General features: G+C 34.4%; 2 protein-coding genes across 4 annotated transcripts in view; one reads left to right on the forward strand and one right to left on the reverse strand.

Moving 5' to 3' along the window:
* The window catches only part of LOC149087965 (protein fantom-like), a 43,066-nt gene extending 28,889 nt beyond the window's left edge, over positions 1–14,177 (forward strand). The window contains exons 28-38 of one of the 2 annotated variants that reach the window (XR_016194017.1): positions 169–264; positions 1,383–1,598; positions 1,892–2,120; positions 4,196–4,272; positions 4,878–4,929; positions 5,373–5,488; positions 5,600–5,789; positions 7,095–7,179; positions 9,674–9,764; positions 11,829–11,871; positions 13,954–14,177. Coding sequence is in view for 1 of the 2 variants with exons in the window: in XM_089243135.1 (XP_089099261.1) it covers positions 169–264; positions 1,383–1,598; positions 1,892–2,078; positions 4,196–4,272; positions 4,878–4,929; positions 5,373–5,488; positions 5,600–5,789; positions 7,095–7,179; positions 9,674–9,764; positions 11,829–11,871; positions 13,954–14,048 (1,248 nt within the window). In the remaining variant the exon portion in view is untranslated. The remainder of the gene's footprint in view (positions 1–168; positions 265–1,382; positions 1,599–1,891; positions 2,121–4,195; positions 4,273–4,877; positions 4,930–5,372; positions 5,489–5,599; positions 5,790–7,094; positions 7,180–9,673; positions 9,765–11,828; positions 11,872–13,953) is intronic. The other variant, XM_089243135.1, reaches the window with a different exon arrangement.
* A 984-nt stretch (positions 14,178–15,161) lies between these two features.
* Positions 15,162–23,100, reverse strand: part of mute (gon-4 like protein muscle wasted) — a 43,689-nt gene continuing 35,750 nt past the window's right edge. Inside the window, exons 19-22 of one of the 2 annotated variants that reach the window (XM_089243158.1) lie at positions 21,321–21,480; positions 20,254–20,427; positions 17,220–17,710; positions 15,162–15,366 (exon numbers count right to left, since the gene is read on the reverse strand). In XM_089243158.1, coding sequence (XP_089099284.1) covers positions 15,342–15,366; positions 17,220–17,710; positions 20,254–20,427; positions 21,321–21,480 — 850 coding nt within the window. In that variant the 3' untranslated portion in view covers positions 15,162–15,341. Of the gene's footprint in view, positions 15,367–17,219; positions 17,711–20,253; positions 20,428–21,320; positions 21,529–23,100 lie in introns of both variants that reach the window. The other variant, XM_089243149.1, reaches the window with a different exon arrangement.

Consider the following 23,100-nt stretch of genomic DNA (forward strand, 5'->3'; position numbering starts at 1 on the left):
AAATGCAAGATCGTGAATCTTGCTGTAGTTAATCACAAGGTATCATTCAATATTTTCTCTATGAAAAAAATTTTAATTCTGAAGCATGCAACTATGCTAGATTATTTGAAAGTATGTATTTCTTTTATTCATCCATAATGTAACAAATACTTTGAATTTATCTTTCAGAATAATCAAAATAGCTGTGGGTCTATTGAAATTTCAATATATTGGCAGCATCCTTATGTATCTCCATCTGTTTCTATACCTGAATGTCTGGAAAAGGTATTCATCAATTAGATGTTACTAATGTATATTAAAACATTTCTTTAAATTAGGCGGGTTCTTAATCCCTTGTGTTCGATAGACTTCCTATGCCATGAAAATAAGCACTTCCCTCTTCTCAGAATAATATTCAGAATAAATATAAAAGTTATTTTTATTTGTTTTCTCATCCAAGCTCTCAGACCCTGCAAGACCTTTCCAAGAACCCCTCATTCAGAACCCCCGGTTCTAAATGATCTAACCCTTAAGGTACACGAACAAGATATCTCGCCCCTGTGTAGATTGAGGAAATGCATTCGAATACTCTCTTCCCACCTTCTGAGACTCTTCTTTTGGTAACCCTATAAACGAAAACTTTTTTTTTCTTTCCTTTTACCTCAGCATTTTGTATTTTTTTCTTTTCTCCTTAGCTATGGTTTGACAAGCTAAAAAAATATAGTATTGCATAAGGAAAGTGGGGTCTGGGAGAAGGAGAAAGAATGAAAAAACCTGCTCCTTTGAATTTTTTTCTCTCTTGAAATCTTTTTTTCCTTTCATTCCCTGTGTATTAATAATAGCAATTTTTGAGATTTATCTCTGCTAGTTGTACATCATCATCCAAATTTGTTGCCAAAAGCCTGTATGTAAAGAGCTTAGAAATATATGCTTGGTTGTAATTTGTATACCACAGTGAAAATCTGGTATATCAATAACCCCTATAATGATTATCGCTCATATAATGGTGTATTACTCTACATTTCAGACACCCTTCCCATACTGCAAATATACTCCATCTATAATGATAAATAAATCCTGTGTAACCATACTTTTAATGGAGCACTGTTATCAAGAGTTTCAAAATGTATTTTGAAATTTTTTATTGCACAAAATATATATACAGTCGAATCCCATTATAACGGATCCAAGAGACCAGAGAAATCACTTCGTTATAACAAAATTTCGTTATAAAGGAATTCCAGTTTTTTTGCATTGTTCCTATGCAAACTTATCTGGGGGATTAGGAACATGTTCGTTAAAACGAGATTTTCGTTATATCTGTATTCGTTAGAACGTGATTCGACTGTACTTTTCAGCACATGTAGCATTGTTTACATAGATTGCTTTTTTTGTTCCTTCAGCCAATTGAGTATCCGGCACATCTGAAACCTGAAATCACAGTTGAAAGTGAATTGGAAGAGTCATCGATTGAACCTGATGATGAGTTTGACTACTCCAGAAAAGTTGTGCCAGTGCCAAAACCAAGAAAAAGACTTAATACATCAAAACATTTGATGCATTCTACTCCTATGAAAGAGTCATCAAATGATAAAGTTATTGCATCTGATAATTCAAATGTAAGCATTGCATTTTATAAAGTTAAAAAATGTCCTGATTAAGACACATTTTAGAGTCGATAGTTGTCTGGAAATGATAACAACTTAAGTTTGTTGCTTCATGTGAGGACGACTTAATCTGAAAGCTGATGACCAAATAACGTTGAAAACTTTAACATATATAAGGAATATTTTCCCTCTCTCTTAAGTATAAAAACATGGTATTTTGTGTTCTTTTAGTGATCGTAAAATTTGATAAATATATAGACATTGATTTATGATTGCTACAACCATGGTTTTTTTTTTACATAAAGGGAGAGCAAAGTGCATCCAGTGCTCGGAAGTCAATCAAAGCAAATGTCAGTGAAAATGATTCTAGTGTAGCTGAATCTGATACTACCTCTCAGTCAGTTGCTGAAATAACTGGACCAAAATATTTAGATTCAGCAGATAAAAGCCTTGATGGTGACGGTGAACCCCGTATTGAAAGTCCTGAGCAGGGTGAGAAATTTTCTCACTGATTACTTCAGAGTAATAATTCTCGTAATTATGAAATTCATTATAGATCTAAGTGAGCATGTAAATGATTGATATGATCATGGAAGACATTCTGGTCAGCTTTGTTTGACTGATAATCTCCTGATGATTTTTCAAATTAGTGTGAACTTTTATGTTCAGGTTACTAATTCTCAAACAGTTACTTTATTAGATTGATAGAAAAATTTCTATAAAGTGGAACCTTTCGATAACGGACACCATGGGACAAGACCAAACGTTTCGTCTGCAAACAGGGAGTGATCATTAATAAATAGGGAAATATATTTAGGTCTTATTTCACGTACTTCAAAAGTATGTTAATAGGAGGTGTCTGCTAATAAGGAGTGTCTATTATGGAAGTTCCACTGTACTACATCTGAATAGATTGATCATATAGACCTGACTGGATGGAATTTCAAGAATGTGCAATCAAAATATGAAAATTTTGCAATTTTGATTGCACATTTTGCAATTTTGATTGCACATTTTGCAATTTTGAGAAGGCAAATGATGCCTTATAATCTGGCAGTAATTCAATGCTGAACTAATGTTGAATTTCAGGGCAATGTTTTCATGCACAAGGTGTCTATGATTAAAGTTCTGACCTCTGTCTGTAGCCTTAACCTTATTACGGTGAATGTTTCTATGGACAAAGGCAAGTCCAGAAAACATACATGGAAAATTTTTTCATGAAATTTATGGTTGATATCTCTGAACTGAACAATCAGAAGGGGGAAATACCAGGTACAAATTAAGAAAATTAATTCAAAATAACAATTCGGCCTGTAAAATTTAACTCCTTATCAGAAGATTTTCAAACTTTAGAAACTAAGTCCCTTCACAGACAGAAAATCTTAGCATAGCTTTTAGTGCTGGATTTGTAAGGGAAGGTATTTGTAAGGGTATTTGGTATAGTATTTGTAAGGGTATTTGGTATAGTATTTGTAAGGGTACAGGTATTTGTAAGAGAAGTTTCAACAGCAAAACATTTTGTTGTAAACCCAGTGTCACATACTCTAGTGAAGAAATAAGAATGTAAATGATTCCGCTCAAATGTTTAGGAGTGTGGTATCTCAGGTTGAGAAGATACTTGTCTACTGTACTGAAAGATGTTCAAAGGTGTCACGAGTTTAGTACCGATTCCTCCTTGTTAGAATCTGTCCTGATTCTGAGGTACAACAAAAATTGTGATAAAATGACCACAGAACACATTGTTACCACAGAGTTCCCCACTGGGAAAAGGAGGGGGGGGGGGGTTAGTGTAGAAACTCCTCGATTAGATGTATGAAAAAAATGTTGGATGCTGCTGCTTGGATTGGGCAAGAAACTGTGGGTCTTGGTCTAATTAGCCCTCAATGTGTAGAAAATGATCACGATTTGACAAAAATGATTAAATTACCATGATGTTTAGATGCCCATCCATTAGGCTTGAGTAATTTAGTCTCGTGTTTGCAAAAAAAAATTAGCTTGTGCACTGTATATTCATAAAGAATCCACTGTAGTTATGGATGTCAGAGCTGATTTGTTTTCCCTCTCGATTTCTTTCTCCGTCCCTTTATCGAAACTCTCCCGAATTTTCATAGCTTTCTGATGGATAGTTGAGGCTGTAGATAGCTCAGGACTTGCCATCTTTAACTATAGATCAAGGCCTGTCATTTCAGCTTTTTCCGGGAGGAGGGGGACAAAGAACATGTACCCAATGCATGTATATATGTATAAATATTTTTTTTTCACCTTGTTTTTTTTGGCTATTTCTATTGTATTCTTTAGAGCCGGGAATGATCCCCCCCCCCCAAATGACGGGCCTGTATAGATGCTCTTTCATGCATATGCAACCCCAAGAATTTCAAGTGATGAGTTGAGTTCTGCATAGTCATGACAATATACTGATTCAAAATTTATAAAGTCACCAATGCAGAAGAGTTCCCCCCCCCCTCTTTTTCTTCTGAATGCATTCAGATTGATTAATGTTCATTCATTTAAAACTTTGTCTTTAAAAAAAAATTGATTTCAGGAAAAATTTAATTAGAGCAGTTTTTGTGAAATGCTTATGAAGTAAGCTTCTTTTTTTTCCTGTTTAGGTAATACTGTGAATTCGCCGGAAAAAACTCCGGGGAAAAATTCAAGGAAAAAGTTTATATCTTCTACAACAAATGAAGTAAGATGATATTCATTTGTCTGTTCAACTTTTTTGTTTTCTCAGATTTTCAGAGAGCGTGTTAAATTTTCCTTAATTTTTCTCCATTGTCAAAGTTCTGTCTCTGCTCAGTACTGTCCTGAACACTGAGGCGCTTAACAAAATGAATTATGAGTTACATGAAAAATTTTTTTCAAAGAGACCGTATTTTACAGTGTGTAAGGAACCTCTTTATTCAAAAAATGGGGGGGGGGGGTGTTGTACATGGTAGTAGCAGCAACATGGATGCTACTGTGATGAAAATGATTCTGATGGTGATAATGAACTAGTTAATGTAGCTGATTGTGATGTATCAGATAAGATTGATGACAAATTTAATGGTTTCTGTGATGAATAATAGATAACTTTTTCCAAATTGTAAGCCCAAAAAATCGGGGGTTCTTTGTACAGGAGGGTTTTTATACACGTCAAAATACTGCAATTTTTTTTAAATTAAATCTGAAAGCATGATAAAATATGTGGAACAAAAACTGATAGAAAAAAATAAATTATCATTACTTTGTTAACTGCAATGTTAAAATGTGGATATTTTAGTTCTAATTTTCGTTTCTGATATTGTTTTGCAGCCAGATAGTGATGATACTGTTGCTGGCAAACCACAAGAAATGTTTTTTGAAGGTAAAATATGATGTTTTTTGTATCTTTGCAAATATGCTTTGGAAAAAATCTTGAGAATTTGTTGGTTATGATAGACCAGGTTGTTAAAAACCCCAATCATAGCAAAGGATAGGAGATCCTATTCCAAAAGATAGGAGATGGATATTTTTGGGTGTAGTTCTAGTTTTTAATGGTTTTGCATTATTTCAGGTAAGTTTTCCTAACAGAAATCACATTGCATGAGTATTGTACGTTTTTGATATCAGTTTGCTTACTAAATATGAATGAAAAAATTGTGGAGCACTAAAAAGTATGGAAATTGGTAGGCAAGTACTTCAAGCTTGGTAGAGCCTCAGATCACCACTTTACCCAAGTGCCCATTACACTGTTAAGACAGCCTTGATTAGATAGTGTTTTCTTGATCAATGATGTCAATTGTTCTCTATATGAGTTGTTTCTTTCAGAAATGTCAGATGATGATAACCAAGCACTTTCCCTGTCTGAAACTTCCTCATCAAGTGAAGCGGAGGTAAAAACTACAATTTCAGTAGAAACACATACAAGTACACAATCTCATGCTGTAAGTAAGCAATCACTTCTAATGCTGTAGATTATACTGTGCTAATCAGAAACTTATTTTGAAATAAATTTTTCTTGCGAAAATGTTTGATTTCTCACATATTTCCCATAGATACCAGGTATAACAGTGGGAATTTGGCACTTGACCTTGAAACCTGGTTCATCGGTTCTGAATGACCCTAACATTCAGATGCTGTATGTCGAGTACAGGTTTCTGGACTATCCATTGGAAGAAATGGAAACCCCGTTTTCACTTCCCAAGCCTATTCCACCTGATGTCATTACATATGGCTACCAGAAAGGTGATCAGCTGACTTTAATTTTTGAATTGTGTTCAACACACACAACACAACCATAGGCTATAAAGTTATTGAAAATATTTGGAGGGCTCTGAATTATTGGGTAAGGGTATACCTAATATTTCACATAGGTTACTGTGGAGATGAGAGATAGCAAATGTTAGGGGCCCATGGGCTGGATATAATGAAGCACACATGAAAACACACATCACACATTGATTTTGAGATTGTTTCTTTGCACTTCAAAAATTGCATGGAAATCTTCTGAGCCAAACTTTTCTAATATTGTCACCCTATGTGGCATTACTGATTTGTTTTTAAAATTAGAGATTTGTTCCGGACACTTTGCATTATAAGACATAAGACCATTACAAAAAAGTCTGGTAAATTTTTCTTCTTGTAAAAACAATTTATTTTTTGTAGCTTCACTTGCTACATTCTAATCCAGTGATGATCTTTTGTAACCCTTTCATGAGTTTTATAAACTGTCAGTATTGTCAATAGGTTGTGCAGTACCTAATTCGCTGAGTTCGTTTGTCAACAAAGTTCAAATGGAGTGGAAAGATTTTATCTCTTTTGAATGAGAGAAATGAAAATTTGGTGAATTTTTTTTTTTTTTTGATACCCCATCTTTTCGAGAATATTCAGAGAGTTGTGGCAAGTTATCAGAATAACTCTCTCATGGTTACGCATCTTCAAAATCAGGTGATTTTTCAATAATTAGAATAAACTATAGAAAATCCTAACAAATTTGACGGTTCTGACTTTGAGTGCAGTTAAAAAGGTGTTGATACACAAAGGGCACAGTGAACTGAAACATTCCGTTTGGGAACCACGGATTCAGAGCTATGTATCAAGAGGAGCGACAAATAACATATGATCCTAGTGTCGTCCTGTATTTTATGGGAAGCCAACTATTTCCAATATTATACTGCTCATGGCAGTGGGGCAATCGCCCCCTCCAAAGATTTGAACCTGCATTGGTTTACGATGTGGATTATGTGTGTTCCTGATATTTCGGTTTTCGGAGATTGCCGATAATATGCTATGTTGGCTGTGTGGTTATTGTAGCTAAATTGTTGTCACTGTTTTATCAGATTGTTACCATATTTTCATGTATCGAATACTTTGAAGCATTTTTTACTTATTTATTTTTTTCAATCCAGGTTTTATTTTCTAGCACTGGACATTTTACTCACATACTTTTTTAAAGTCTTTATCCTATTGCCGAATGTGAATTTGACTGGTGTTGTGTTGTTGTGTTTTTTTTTTTTTTTTTTAATTAATGCCTGTTTTATTATTTTGCAGTGTTTGCTTTTGATCCTAAAGAAAATAGAGAAAAATATGGGTTACTGTCAGATATGTTCAACCCTGACATGCCTGAGGCAAGCTGGTATGACAGTTTATTCATCATAATTTTGTAAATAAAAAAAATAAACTACGTGTTCTTCATCTTATATTAGAAAAATGTGATAGTAGAATTTCCTGAAGGTTTTGTATCTAATTAGAGAGGCCATTATAATATATACGTATGTATCATCTCTAGAAACATGAGTAACTTATGAATAGATTAATATGATTGTAACAGAATCTTATTATTACAAGCAATTTGCAATACTGTATCAACGAGCTAATATTGAAGATCTGCATTGCATAAGACTTGTGCATTATAATGACTTTTCCCACTATTGTCATTGTCTTGTTAAATCAGACTTTTTACTGTATTTCATGACTTTTTTTTCTGAGTGTTCATAAATTTTTAAGCATTTCAAAAATTTGTAAAAGCCATAGGAATTGATGTACAGTCGAATCCTGTTTTAACGAATACCATTGTAGCAAAAATCTTGTTTTAATGAACACTTTTCTAATCCCCCAAATAAGTTTACATAGGAACAATGCTAGGTAACATATCACAACACTAATTGTTCTGATGACAATTTTCGCAAGCCAGTGAGAATATCGTTAATTGAAGAATGTGGCATATTTTTTCTCTGTCTGATGGATGCAGAAGATTTCATAACAAATGGTCTTCTTTACACAATACAGGTATCCCTTGCTATAGGGCCATTCAAATATTATGCCATCTCGATGAGGTGGGGGTTCACATTTGTTGACTTTTGGTGACGGGAGAGGTCACTCTCTATGTATATTCTTGAACTGCGATATCATTCAGGGGCATACGCAGGATCAACCTGTGAAAGGGGCACAAAAGGCTTAGGAGGTGGAGTACAGTGAATTTCTTAGAGGGAAATTCTGAGTTACCAGCCTTCAAATAGCATTGCAATTAAAATAAATTGGTTATAACAACATTTAAAGGTATTTTCTTTCTATATTTTAATTTTTTGAAAAATATTTTTTGTATTGTAAATAAATTTTTTATTGTCTTGGGTGACATGAGTTCCCTTAGCACCCCCCCCCCCCTGGTGTGTACGCCTATGGACCAAATATGCAGTAGGAAGGGGGGGGAGGCAGAGCTGATGGAATTTTGATGACTGGGAGAGAGAGGGTCGTTTACTGGCGGGGGGGGGGGGGTTAGAAGTGACTAAAAGTATGCTCGTGTAATACTTGGATGCTCCCCCCCCCCCTACAGTGTTTTGCTCTACATGATTTTGATGTAACACGACTTTTAAAAGTCAATTTTAGGAATTCCAATCTGCTAAATTTGGCTCAGAGTTTAACTTTAATCCTGGAAATGAACTTGTAAATTGAAGGTATATAACCTTGTTGGGCATTTTGCCTGTTGTGGCCTTGTGTATAACATTTAAATCCTTTGACAACAAAATACATTTGATTTGATGATGTAACTGAAACAAATATGAGAGAGAAATTCCCAGATACAACTCTCCAGATCTCACTGATGAACAACCTTTGGTTACACATTGACAATGCCATGAAAAATTTAGTTAAAAAAAAACCAGTTTCAGTGAAACTATAATTTTCATATATGCGAGGAATGTGCGGAATTCTCTGGATTTGTTACTGAAGTTTTTATAAGGAGACGAAAAATGCTGTTTGTCAGCTGAATCTCAACTGCTTCATTAAAAAGAATTATCAGCCTATCATCCCAGGCAGGTTCTTCAGAAAAGGAAATATCCACATCCACTAGAATCAATCAGAAGTAGTGAAGACGGAAAAACTAGTAATTTAATTCACTCATATTGCATTATAATTCACAAGATTTAATCTTAAGATTGAATAACTAATTAGTTCCTTTGCTGTTGGAATCAATTTTTTGAATCTTTCTGAAGAAAACCAACTCACTATCCTTATCTTTCTCACGTTAAATTCAACTCTTTTCTAGCAGTTTCGTTTTATGCAATTATTTTAAGAATCCAATTAATCCCGTAAAATGAGGAACAACTGTATAAGACAGGCTACTGTAGTACACTCAATTTCATATAATCCCACAGCGAAAAATCAGTTGGTGTCAATTTTGGTGAGTGAGGGAGAGATCATTAATTTTGCAGTAATGGCTGAGATTTTTTTTTAAACTTTTCATCAAATTTGTTAAAAATTGCTTCACCGAAGATTTGACGTGAGGTTTGCCGTCTTGCATAAATGAGTGGAGAAGGTCTCGGTCTTCAGTTAATGTGTTTTCACTCGCTTGCAAAGTGCAATAATTTTTATACACACAGATCAATTAAGCAGTATGCTTCTAAACATTTGTCTGAATGCAATTAAGCATAGTTTACCACATAATTTTGTGATTTGAATGTGTGAAGCATTGACCATTGACAAAAACTGCAATAGGTTATTTTTTTTAAAAAAACATATGAATTCTTAAAAACTTATGAATTCTTTCAATTCTTAAGAAATGGCACAGAGTGTAAATAACATGAAAAAATAGCATTGAGAACCATAAATAATAATTGTATTCTGTCATATAGGATCAAGTTCACCATAGTCAGTGAACCACCTACAGATGAAGAAGACCTGGAATGTGAAGATGTTGGCTATGCATATGTCGATTTACGGGAGGTAAATGTGTATACAAGCATATTTGTATACTAATGAATGCATCTGAAGGCAATGCAATCTTGATTCCCTTTTATTTTTGATCAGTTTAAATTGGTTTTGATTGAAGCTCATTTTCCAATATAAAAAAGTGTTGATTCTATATCATCAAATAGTTTTCCATTTTTTTTATGTGAAAATTCTCTTCTCAACTATCTTGCAGTCATATTTTTGATATCTCAAAGTAATTTTAATCTCTCATAGGATGTATTTTCTCTTTAATACCATAGTTGTGGAATGGATTACATTACTTTTTTTTTAAATTATGGGTATAGTTTTTTTATATGGGTATGGTATCTGATTTTCCCCCTCTTTTAATGCCACATCCATGATAATGATAGCCTTTCAGTTCAAGCTTGCCAATTCTTAACATCTTTAGCTGGAGTGTTGATTATGTTTTTTTTTTTTTGGGAGGGGGGGGAGGTCATAAAACCTTGTGATGCTCTTAGGATGTAATTACATAAATTTGCATTAATGATGTAAAAATGATTGAAAAAGAGCTAAAAGTGGCCAAAACAGATGAAAGTTGATAATTCATTCCGGAGAAACTTTTTTATATACTTATGACTAGGGCTCGAATTTTTATAACCTAAAAATGTTGAAAATATGCAAGCATTTATGACCTAAAAAACATTATGACCTTAAAATTCAAAAATATGATCTTATAATTTTCCCATTTTTTTTCCCAATCCTTTGATTCTTATTTTAATAAGTTAAAAAATAAACAAAAAATTCATCAGTTTACCTTTTTAATTAAAGTTTTCTCAAATTGATACCTAGCCGTTTTTCTGCATATCTGGTGTTTTACAATTGTAGGTAGGTCTGGTGCTCCGGGTACCAGACCAGCAAGGGTGGCAAGTTTGTCGTTCAAAATTATCAGGAAGGGGACACTAAAATGGGTACTTTACCTGGACGAGAGTGTCAATTTGTTTTTGGTTGCGAGACTTTTTAATGAGGAGATTGACTCACTTTCGCACCTAAGTTAGAAACCGACAGAAAACCAACTTCAACCATCCAACCACTACTACTTCACCAACTCCAGCTATATTGCAATTTACTGCCATTTATGAGTTGGTTGGAAATGAAGGCGTCATCTGTCTGTCGTTGCCTCAGGGGCTCATTAGGGAAAATTCCTAATGTTTTTCTTGTTATCTACATTCTTCCCTCGATTTGAACCTGGGACCAGACGGCAACCTTCACAGTGATAGACAAGTATCTTGTCACTGGTAAGCCAATCACCATATCACCACCTATAAGATTCAAACTCAGATCCTTGTGATGCGAATCCCTCATGATAACCACGTGACTGCAAAGTGGCTACCATCAGTGCTGAAAATATTCTCTCTGAAATCGTGGAAAAAATTCTGCACTGTTTTACTCTGAGCATGGAGTATGTCATTAATGTAGGAAGTGGTGTTTCAGCACTTAAATTGAAGTGGTGACTTATCCATAGGTAGCTCAAATCTGACTCCAATATTTATTTGAATTCCAGGGAACTGTGAAATATAATATTTATTATTTTTAAGACATGGTATGGTATGTTACACATAAAAAAACGAGTGTATATATTTACAAACACTTAGAAATAACAACTTGGCTCTGTGACAGATAAATCCCGTCTCCAGAACAGTGGAAGAGAGATAAGAAAAGGCTCCCATTTGAGAACGATGTGATGACAGATACACGATAATAGCATCACCAACACATATGCACACTTGCCGACAGCGCCACTACGAGCACTCAGATTTAGGCAGAGCCAAGGTTTTGGTGATAAATGACCAATAAAAAAATCTATTCCTTGAAAATTCAGAAAATATGACATATATAAATCTCAAAATGTTTAAAGTATGACCAATAGCTCCAAAATGACAAAAATATGATGTCAAAAAATATGACATATCATAAAAATCCGAGCCCTACTTATAGATAGATAGATTATATAGTGTAATATTCACACTAGTTTAAACGATTCCCTACTGTATTTTCACAGTAATGTATATAGACAAGTTCAAACTTTTACAATTTCAGGTGTTGCGACACAGCGAAGATGTTGTAGAAAAGAACCTCATAAGTAAGTTCATTATAAATTGACTTCATGTATAGAGTGTAATATGATATTCTTAGATAGTGTAGAAAGCTTGACCAGAGAGGTTTATGAACCTGAAACCAGATTACAACCTAGAAAGTCTGGGAAATTCTGTGACTGCAAAAAAGTACAGCTTGAAAAACATCCCGAAGGTTAAGAATAAGATTTTGAATTATGTTTCTTTTTTGAGGAGTTTTATTCAGGGAACTTGAAAGGGAAATTTCAAAATTTTTGTCAGGTAAATGATCAGACAGATTTTGCTGGGAACCCTGTTTAATATTGTGTGAATTTTCTTGGAACATCTAAAAAAGCCATCTATCTCAATCTAAAAACCTCTTTTTGATCTCAATGTTTCTGTTTGTATCGAATCTTTATATTTCAGAATATAATAAAATAAAATTCGAGTTTTTCTTCCCTATAGTCTAAATCATATGCATCACCTTAGTTAATTGCCAGAACTTTGTAAGATTTTCAAATACTGTCGAGGCTCGTTTTTAACCTCTGCCAATGTGAAAAATAGTTTGTGAAATTTTGAAAGTTTGTAAATAGGAAAGGTGTTTAAAGAAACAGTATATTATCACAAAAATTAGAACTTTGCCTGGTTTTAATTTATACAAAAAATTGACATGCTTTTAAGACAAATAAAATTTTAATTGGTCGACTGGCCAACACATTTCGGCTCTACAACAGAGAGCCGTCATCGGGACCTCGTGGTCAGAAATCACACAAGTGAGTCGTTGAAGAGCTGATGTTTATGTTTGGTCGTCCGGAGAGTTTGCCTTTGTATTTGCTGAGGCAGAGTGGTCTTTGGATGCAAATTGGGGCACCATCTGTTGCAAAGTGTTGAAAATTCTGTCTCGACTGAGGTTAGTAAAACCTGTCCAAGCTGATGAAATAGGTGGCGTGTTCCTTCCATCATTAATGAGGAAATCTTGACAAGTTCTGATAGAACCTATCCCTAGAGAAAATTCAGTTCGGAATTATATGTTACTTTTTCGAAAACAGACGCTTTCCTCAAAATCAAAATTATGTGAAAGTTGCCAAGAGTGTTGGGCAATAGCCGAACTGTTGAGAAGGGACAGTCAAATAGTTCAGCTATTGCCCGATACTGTTGGTAACTTTCACATAAGTTTGATTTTAAGAAAGCATCTGTTTTAAAAAAAGCAGCAATTCCGAACAGGATTTCCTTGTTAATGATGAAAGGAACACGCCACCTATTTCATCAGCTTGGACAGGCTTTATTAACCTCAGTTGAGACAGAATTTTTAACACTTTGGATGAGAATTGGGGCGCCATCTGTTGCAAAGACCACTCAGCCTAAGTAAGTACAAAGGCGAACTCTCCGGACAACCAAATATAATACATTCAATGACTTAGTTTGATCATCTAATGTAGTTGGAACGGACATACTTCAGTACATAATGCTAAATAGTACTTCTGTATAATCAAATATTAATCAATTTGAAGGTTCCTTTTCACTTGTACTAACTTTTATCCAATACACATCGACAGATGTAAAAATCTGGTCAACATTGGCTTTGCAGCTGTATCATAAAGTATTTCATCAATATTATTTCTGATAATGAATTGTGATGCTGCGTGTGTGTTGCCAACCAAGCAGTGCCTTATTGGAAAATCACTCCGAGATATCATTTTTGCTTTACTAGCAGCAAAATCTCTTTACCTTTGTTATTTTCACCTGCAGAAGAATTTCAGACTTAAGCAGCGATTCTCCGTCCCCCAGAGGAAAAAATTATCACTAAGGAAAACTGACATCGGTTAACAGAAGTTCTAGGTGATTTTGGTTCTCCCTCAGGTGACAAAATTTCAATGTCTAGGTTTCAGGCATTTATGGTTGTCAATAAATGAAATCAGCGTAATTATGTTTGGTAATATTAGACTTCTGTATGAATTTGCTGAAATTTTTGTCAAGATAAACCCCGAATCTGCATTATAACACTCATCCAGGAAAATAGAATGCAACCTACAATTTTTTTTGTCATTTATATTGCCAAATGATATTTAAAAAATTCATATTATAATTCATATATGTATATTTTTTTGCAGTATATGATGCTAAAGATAACGAGATGGAAATTGGGAAACTTAATGTTACTGTGCAAGCTCTCGAAGTTTTGCAACTTCTTCAAGGAATGGTATGAGTGTGTGAGGGAAAAAAATCAAAATTTTTAATGAGATTATAGATTTTTTTTACTAGTCAGTTTCAAGTCACCAGTTTTTATACTGCCATTGTATGACAATGCAAAATTTACATTAAATATTTTTAATTTAATGATTGGTTTTTTTTTTCTCTTCTCCTATCTGTTCAAATCAAAGGAGTGTCGTCATTCGATCATTTTCTGCACACAAGGGATAATTAGACTGCAATAATTGTATACCTATACTGTGTATTTACTGCTTAATCCACAAACAGCAAGGTTTGACATTTTTCCCCCCACATATGTCGCCAAGGAGTTAGTTCGCTAGCTCCTCAGTAGTCTTATTGCAATATCTCTGCATCAGGAAAGATTTTGACAAGGACGAATCGGGGATCAAGGTCGTGAGAGTGTCATTAACAGCGATCATATCATTGCACCTTTCCAAGCGTGACCAAAAGCACAATATCTAATTATATATATGATGCAAATAGAATGTTTTATTTAATTGATGCTGAATGGCCCTTTGGTTGTATATCGAGTGAATTGGCATGTCTGCACCAGATATATGATACTGAGTTGCCACCACTCATTCACATTAGAAAAAATGGGGGTTCATAAATAAAAACATTTTTCCTCTACAAAAAAAATATTAATCCATGAAGTTAATTTGGGCTCAGTGGCATTTCCAGCCGTATTCACCAACACTGTTTAAACTGCAATCGCAAGTGAAAGGATTGAAGATTGAAACGGATTGGTTAAATATTGAGGATTTTAACCAATCCATGTTGATCGCTAATCCTTTAACCTGCGATTATGGTTTAAACTCTGTCGTCGAATACGGCCATTGATGTTACATAAACACAGATCCTAGGTGTTCATATTTTTTTTCTTATAGTTTGTATATTTTCATATCACCTGCTTTTTTACCTAATCGCTTAAATTTAATAATCACAAATAATCAATATTCTTAATGATTAAAATTTGTTTTAATTAATAAGCAATCAATTTTAATTAAATTTTCACATACCCTGACTGCAAATCATCTCCTTTTGAGTGAAAAAGGAATGGCCATGTGGTTATACATCTCTTGAATGTTATAGACGAGAAAAAGGAAGCAACATTAAAAAAAATTCTTTAATTTTCTTTTCATGAATAAAACTCTTTTATACATAACCATACAAAAAAACAAATCTGTACAACGGCGTAATTTACATGAATAAATAATGAGATAACTGTATGATTTTGATGTGGAAGACTTATCACAGTAAAAATCAGCTAGCGATTTAAAGAATTTCATCAACCTCTTGATTCTCCTCTCAGCCTAAAAGAAATGGAGTAAAAACAAGACATCAGTGTTTGTGAGGTCATGCTGTTACTAGAACACAACACGTCAATTAATAATTGCAGACGATGCTTGTTTTTACAAACTCATGTTCACAGAAACAGCATATTGTTTGGGACAAGAGGACTGGTTCGTAAAATCCAACAGCAAACTGAACTTAAGCAATAGCCTAGATTATATGCACTCAAAAAATGGAAAAATATATACATTTAACCTTTTTAGCCATGCAATCATGTTTATAAAATGCATATTTTTGCAAAAAATGTTTTCCTCATGAAATTATGGTACATACTTATAATGGGAGTAATTTTGATTGAAAATTTGTTCTTAATATTGGGCCATAACTAGGATTTTTGAGAGGACTAAACATGATTTTATATAACATGATGTCACTCTCCACTTGTTAATGTGAGATATACAGAAAACTGGATGTTGTGAAGATATTTATTATTAGAGATGTTGATTTTTTAAGGAATTAAAAAACTCATCTCTGCCTCCCGGTAGAGGCAGAGATGAGGTTTTGCTTTCCCCACAACTGTGAAATTCAATAATTTATAATAATATTTTGTTTCGCCTACAATTTGCTACCAAATTGGTTGGGGACCCCTCCTCAAGTTCCAGCTTGTTAGCTTATATTAACACATCATAAACGGGGACTGAGATCTCTGTCCAACCTTGTCTGACTGCTACTTCACCACACACCAACTCCGGTCACAACATCACCTTACGGCAGCTTGCTCTCAATGAAGTTGGGTTAAAAATGAAACCACTATCTATCTGTGGTCGCCTTAGGTCTGTTGTGGATAAGAACTTGTTACCTATGTTCTTGCCCAGAATCGACCCCACAGACTTTAACAGCAACCTTCATTTGGTGGAAGACAAGCATCTTACCACTGCGCCACTCAGGCGCAACCTTGACATGGTTGTCTGACTAGAATTTAAAACTTGTAACTACAGGAAGTTGCAGAGAGTGTGGAATCCTGTTACATTTTTAAAGCCATAAGAAAGAAATGTTGGAATTAAGATACTTTCCCCTCTCCTTCTCTTTGTCCGCTGGTGAGAGGGTTGCAATATATCATACAATGTTGTGCCTAAAAGAAACCATAAAGCACTTTTCACCATTATAGCTGAAAATTGTCTGTATAAGATATGTTAGGGGGAGCAGGCTCATCGCAATCCATCTTTAAACAAAAAAACTGTTTTTGCTACTCCCCAAGTGACTTCTAATCATTTAAAAAAAAGGGAAGATAGGGTACAGGAAAAATACTGACATCACACTTCACTCAAAGATGATAGATGATTCAGCTTGGGGTTTCAAGTAACTCTAGCTCAGCGTTTCCCAAAAAAAAAATTTCCACACATTGCCCCCTTCATCAGATTTTTTTTTCATCTTGTTTCTCGCCCGCCCCCCCCCCCCCATTCAAAACAACACATAGAATCCTGTGGCATTGGTATGCCATATTCACCAGTCTGTGGCCCCCAAACGATATCCATCTAGCACATTTGACTAGCAGACTGAAAATGCTGTTCATCCCCTGCCTAGTCATTGAACCAATAGAGAAAAGGTCCTTGGTGTTGCGTCATTAAGAATCGACTGAAAAAAATAGGAAGCTAGAAAAGATTCCGAAGGCTTTGATTGTAATTTATTATACCTTGAAAATATATTTATTTACATTGTTTATCCTATGCGATGATATAAATATGTTTTGTATTATTGTATATGAAATAGAGATGCTTTTCCCCCCAAGCCTCAGAAGGCAATGGTCAAACATTGCTTGTTATACACACTTAAAAATATTAATTATAATGGAGATTTTTCTTCAGAAACTTACATGATTGAATCTTCTCTGTCAGATATCACACTCAGTGTTGATTCGCTATCAAAATTTGGAATTTCATTTATATTCACCCCTTTGGAACCATGAGAGATTTCGAAACTGAAGCAATCTTTAATTGACTCCGGCTCCCAAAACGTATCTTTTGAAATGACCTCCTTCAGATGACTGAAATCACGAGGCAAACCACACACACTACTTGGACCAGGTGGTAACACGGCATCTTCAATTACATCGCATGGTAGGGAAGATGAGGAACTGCAAGTTTCTTGGGCCAAGTCAGAAGTCTGGTTGATCATCAAAATTGGAACCTCTATTGTCGTGACAGTCTCTTCGTCTGTGGGGAGGGTGGCATTTTTTCGAGACACAGCAGCAGCGTTCATTCTTGATATTTTTGAATTTTTTGCTGTCTTTGAAGGAGTAGTTATATTTTGGGCTTCGATAATGCTTTGATGTACGCTATTATGCATACGTGACAATGTATATGGCTACAATTGGATAAAAAAAAACACATTCATAATGTGCATAAACATAATCAATATCCTTGTAAAAGACACAAGTTTAGACTAGTTTAAACCGTGTATTTTCTTATGTCATTTCATTTATTTAAAAACACAAAAACTTGTCTTTTGTTGAAATATGAGACTGAGAAGATTGTACATTGCTAGTTTACATGGAAAAAGTAAGTTGTCAGCTTTTGATAAGAAAACCAATGCCCTGTAAGAGAATGTACAGGGAGCAAAAGAAATGAGTCACAACATAATGGGCAAGCACTCCAACAGTGAAAATTCACAAGCCCATACATAATGAATGACTACTGAATTTGACTTACTTTCACTTCACTACTCTGCATCAAATGATGAGATTTATTCATGTAAAATTTGCAGTCATGTGCTACCACAGCCTACATAATTGCTTTTTTTTCAAGCACTCCTATGCATTCCAGATGTGATTCCAAAGACTGGACTCAAATTTTCAAGATGTAGACGTAAATATCTTTACAGGACACTCATTCAAAACATTTTCCAGAAACAAACATGGTTTCAAGACATTCATTCCCGAAATAGGCCAGTTACTAGCTCACTCATATGAGAAAAGACTTTGGAATTTGCATGTTTTTTTTTTTTTTTGGATGCGAAATCTATCAAGCATTGCATGCATTTGACCATGCATGTACTTTAGAGCAGGGGTTCTCAAACTGCATGGCGCCAACTTTTATCAGGGGTGCCCCTGACAAAGGATTTATAATAATAATAACAACGTGATCCTCACGCATTCCCAAGGGATCAGCATGATCCGTCCAGGGAATTTGTTAGTGTTAGTAAACATCCATGCCCGAACCGGGATTCGAACCCAGACCTGCACAGCTAGAAGCTAGTTCCCTAACCACTCGACTGCCAGGCAGCGAAGTGTTTTCGAAGTGTTTCTTTGCTAAACTGCTCTGGGAAGCTGCAGATAAATGTTGATTGGGGAAAAGGCGTGCGAGTTGAAGAAGTTTCAGAACCCCTGCTTTAGAGGAATTTTTTGTTTTCTCAGCTTCCACAATACTTTTACAAAAAAAGAATAGTTTGCCTCAAATATGTAAAATAAGTCATAACTTATCCAAAAAAATTCAATGCTTAATCGGTTTGAGTTATTTTTTAAATTTGTAACTTCATTCTTTTTATTATTTAGAACATAAGTGAGTGATTCTTTCCTTAGAATCAAATTCTGCTACAACAATTTTTTTAAACGTGAATGTTAAATTCATACGCGGCAAAGCGAATGGAATACTACAAGCTCCCACTCCGGCAAGACTATATTCTCAGAAAGTTATTTTACACGTGCTTGAGGATCACATCAAATGCAGGAGATAAAAAACCAAGGCGATGAAACTTAACTATTTAATAACAACAATTAACTAATGTAATTTGTTAACGATTAACAAAGTTAAAACATTTTTAGGTTGTAGTTATAAAAAACATGCTAGCAGCATCTGACCCGAGGGAAGGTTAAGTGTAGAAAGCCAACAAGAATAGTGACAACCTCCATTTTATAGCCAAAGACCGAGGTAGCGCATGCGCCGCTAAAATAAAATCAGAAATACCTTTATAACAAAATTTTGTTATAATGAAGTGATTTCTTCTGTCTCTTGGAGTTCATTATAATGGGATTCGACTGCATTGTTGGTTTATATTTCATTTAGATTTCTTTTCTTTAAATAAAAATGTTTTGCATCTCTCACTGTGTCAAACACCTGTCATTCCGATTGGACAAAGGTATGAAAAAAGTAATTATTCAACCTTTCAAGGACCAAGAAGTGAAATGATACTGTAAAAAACTTCTGTGGTGAATCTCTTTGACAGATAAAAGCAAATGCACGAAATTTCCCAACTTGAAACCACAGAGTCACATGAGAAACACGTTTTTTAAAAAAGGTGGTTTCATTATGAAAGAATTTCACATTAAAGGACTTATTATTAAAATTATTAAATTGCAAAACTGTTTTTCTTATTCACACAATGAAAATTACATCGTTCAAACTTGGAGTTGAGCTTAATATACATTTTTGCAATTTGGAAACCGCACCCCTTGGTTGCTAGTGATAAATGCTGGAAACTAAATATATCTGCATGTAAAAAGTTTTTTTTTTTTTTTTTTTTTTTTTTTTGTAAATCACTCAGAGCAGGATTCATGTTTTTCTAATTGAAATTTTTAGCACACAAGGTCAACATAAAAAGTCAATTTTTCTATTTTGTCATGTATATGGCCCCTCGAAACATTTATGAAATTTTAAGTAACAAAATCATTTAAAAAATTTTTTTAATTGGAAGTATGTTTCTATAAAGTTAACAGCTGCACAGATATCTGCTGTGCTAACAATTTGGAACAGCCTGTAAAGTTTAAATATCTTATAATATTGTGTAAAAGATGTATCCTCGTCTGATATTAGAGAAAATACCTTCTAAATTTCTGAAAACTGTTGAAATGTTCAAGTTATATAATTTCCATGAGCCAAATATCATTATTTGAAAGAACTTAAATATTTTACCTGTTGGTTTTCATTCTGCATGTGTTGCATCGTCTTGCTTTCCTCTAAATCCTTGCTGCTACCAGCTGCTGCCTCTGGAAGGGTCTTGCTCTTAGTGACAGATCGAGTAACGTACCTCACTTGAGCAGGTTTCAATACCTTCCCAGTTTGTATAAACACTTTCCCATCCATGAACTGGAAGAAAAAATAAAATAAAAGAAGCTTATTTAATAATTCAGTTTCAGAAGAAACAACTTTGATCCACTTTCATGAATGATATGAGGGACATTCCAAAAGTGAGTTTCACCTCTGGTTATTATTTTTAAAGACAAGCTTTTTATCGCAAATAAAAACATGAAATATTAGAACATAATGTAATGTTTCTGCCAGTTTTAGATGTAGTTGCCACATTGATCCATTTGTTGTACAGTGTGCAATCAACTTGAAGAAACCTTCCTCTTATAACTGCCTGAACCCTGCAACTTGATAAATTCTTGAATGGACCTCTGCATTGCTTTCAAAGCAGTGATACAAGATGAATGAACGAATGCCAAACTCTGCTGCCAGTCATATCTCTTGTTGCGAAAATCTCGTCCAGCCCAGCTTCGTGACAGAGTCTGGAACCATTCATTATTGATTTGAAAGAAAATTAAAAGGGAAAAAAAACCAGCACTATGACAGTGCTGAGCTGACATCCCAAATATTTTATGGGGCTTTTACCACTTTTCATGTACTAAAATAACTGTCTGAAAAATTTCAGGACTGAAAAGTGGTGAAAATCAAGAATTTCTATTATTGATATCTCGCTTGATTCATACAAAGTAAATTCTGTTTGGTACAATACAAAAAGGCGCAAATTTCACCAATTGACATTAGTTTAATTTGAGCCTGTATGAATGCCCAGAGTGTTTCAAAAAAGATGAGTAAAACTTTGAAAGGTTGGGGGAATGCATGGGTCAATAACCAAACAATAGTTATGCAAAAACGCTGGAATTCTAGTTCTGAAAATTACAATAACAATTTCCCCAATGCATATCCTTGTCTTACAAGAACTTTAAAATAATGTATAAATTTTTTTTTAAGCTTACTTTGACTCCACATTTTGGACAATGCCTGATACGATTCATCACTCGAGCATCAGTAGCTCCAACATGACAGGCACAGGGACAATCTTTCCCACCATATGGATCGGGCGTCTCAGGTATCTTGACGACTTCTGCACCATCAATGTCCTCCATTTCTTCGTCACTATTTGGAATGATAACCTCTTCGAAGTCAGTTGGGTCTGACATCAGACTGCAAATGATTATTTTAACTCACAGATATTCAAAAAAAGTACACAAAAATATGTTCTCAATTTTATATCTTTGTAAACATTTTTCTCATTCTCTCTCTCATAGATAAAATCAGTCACTTATCAATAGAATTGAGTATTTTATGACAGTAATTTATCCTTTCAAACCAAATAGTTAGTACAAATGAGAGAATTTACCGAATGACTAAATCAAGTATGCAACAGATTTTTATGCAAGCTTTGTCATTCAATGCTTGAGCTTGAATACTCTTAGCATAGAAAAAAATGTTTACACCCATGTGAGTTTGTTTGTAATACATTTCCTGTGTTAGGAGAGATATGCACAACAACCAGACATATACACATGGCCCTATACATCCTGGAGCCGAGACCTCAGGCTATGATTTTTTACAAACTCTTATAATAAGAGATTAAGTGATTTGTTATAAAGGGTATTTCTATACTGTAAATTATTCATGCAGGGCTCCCACTCAAAAAATGAGAAAAAGTAGAAAAACGCAGGACTAAAAAGTAGGATGGGGAAGGGTAACCCCCTTAGACAACATAATCATAGCATAATGGAAAAAAAAACCCTAAAAAAATTTTTTTTGCAAAAAAAATTTTAAATTTTGAATTAACTTTTTTCCCCCCTAGCACTTTCAGTCAAGCCAAAACAAAATGACAAATGACTTGGTTACAAAACCAATTTTTGACCAAAACAGTGCACTAGCAACCACAGATAATTCTTTGCTGTCTCTCCTCATATATATTACATTCTTTTTTGGAGTCTTCCAAAGTGACGAGCTTGTCAACTCTCTTCGACAAGGCACGGCAAATTTCAAAGACATACATCTTTTAAGAATGATGCACCTTCGAGACCACTTTCGAAAGCACAATGCAAAAAATATGTAAATTACAAGATCCGACGTATATATATGGCAATATATCAATAATTTCCTGCTCAATTAAAATCAATTACACAAATTTTGTCGATAGGATTTGGTAAAAAAGTAGGACAAAAACCGAGAAAGTAGGACAAAACCGAGAAAGTAGGACATTTTACCAAAAAGTAGGACGAGTGGGAGCCCTGTTCATGGTATAAAAAATTTATAAAATAATCTGATTCATCACGGGGGGCTCCCATGTGCTGGCCATGCACACACGTACAATGCTGTTAATGATTCATAAGCACAACAAATTATTTGTTAGAAGATTTGCAAAGACATTCCTATGAGGTGCACATGCAGTTTTATGCAGAGTGTTTCAAAATTTTTGCACATTATAGATTACAAATCTATTTTGAAATGAATATGACTATTTGAAAATATTGAAAATTTTGGCCTTTTCCACAGACACATAGGCACATTTGTTTTATCAGATTGTTCAAGACTTGACAAAATCTGTGAGAATGAATGTCTGATATTGCATTAATGATGTTAGTCTTGAGTGCATCTATTGTATGTGGATTATTGCAGTATGACACATTTTTAAGACATCCGCCAAAGAATAATGTCCTGGGGTTACAAGTCTGATGAAAGAGGCAGACTGAGTCTACGCATAACGACATAATTGAC

The sequence above is a fragment of the Pholcus phalangioides genome, unplaced genomic scaffold (assembly GCF_987345545.1).
Source record: "Pholcus phalangioides strain wild (caught in Gottingen) unplaced genomic scaffold, Ppha-v1.0 ptg000003l_1, whole genome shotgun sequence".
NCBI lineage: Eukaryota > Metazoa > Arthropoda > Arachnida > Araneae > Pholcidae > Pholcus > Pholcus phalangioides.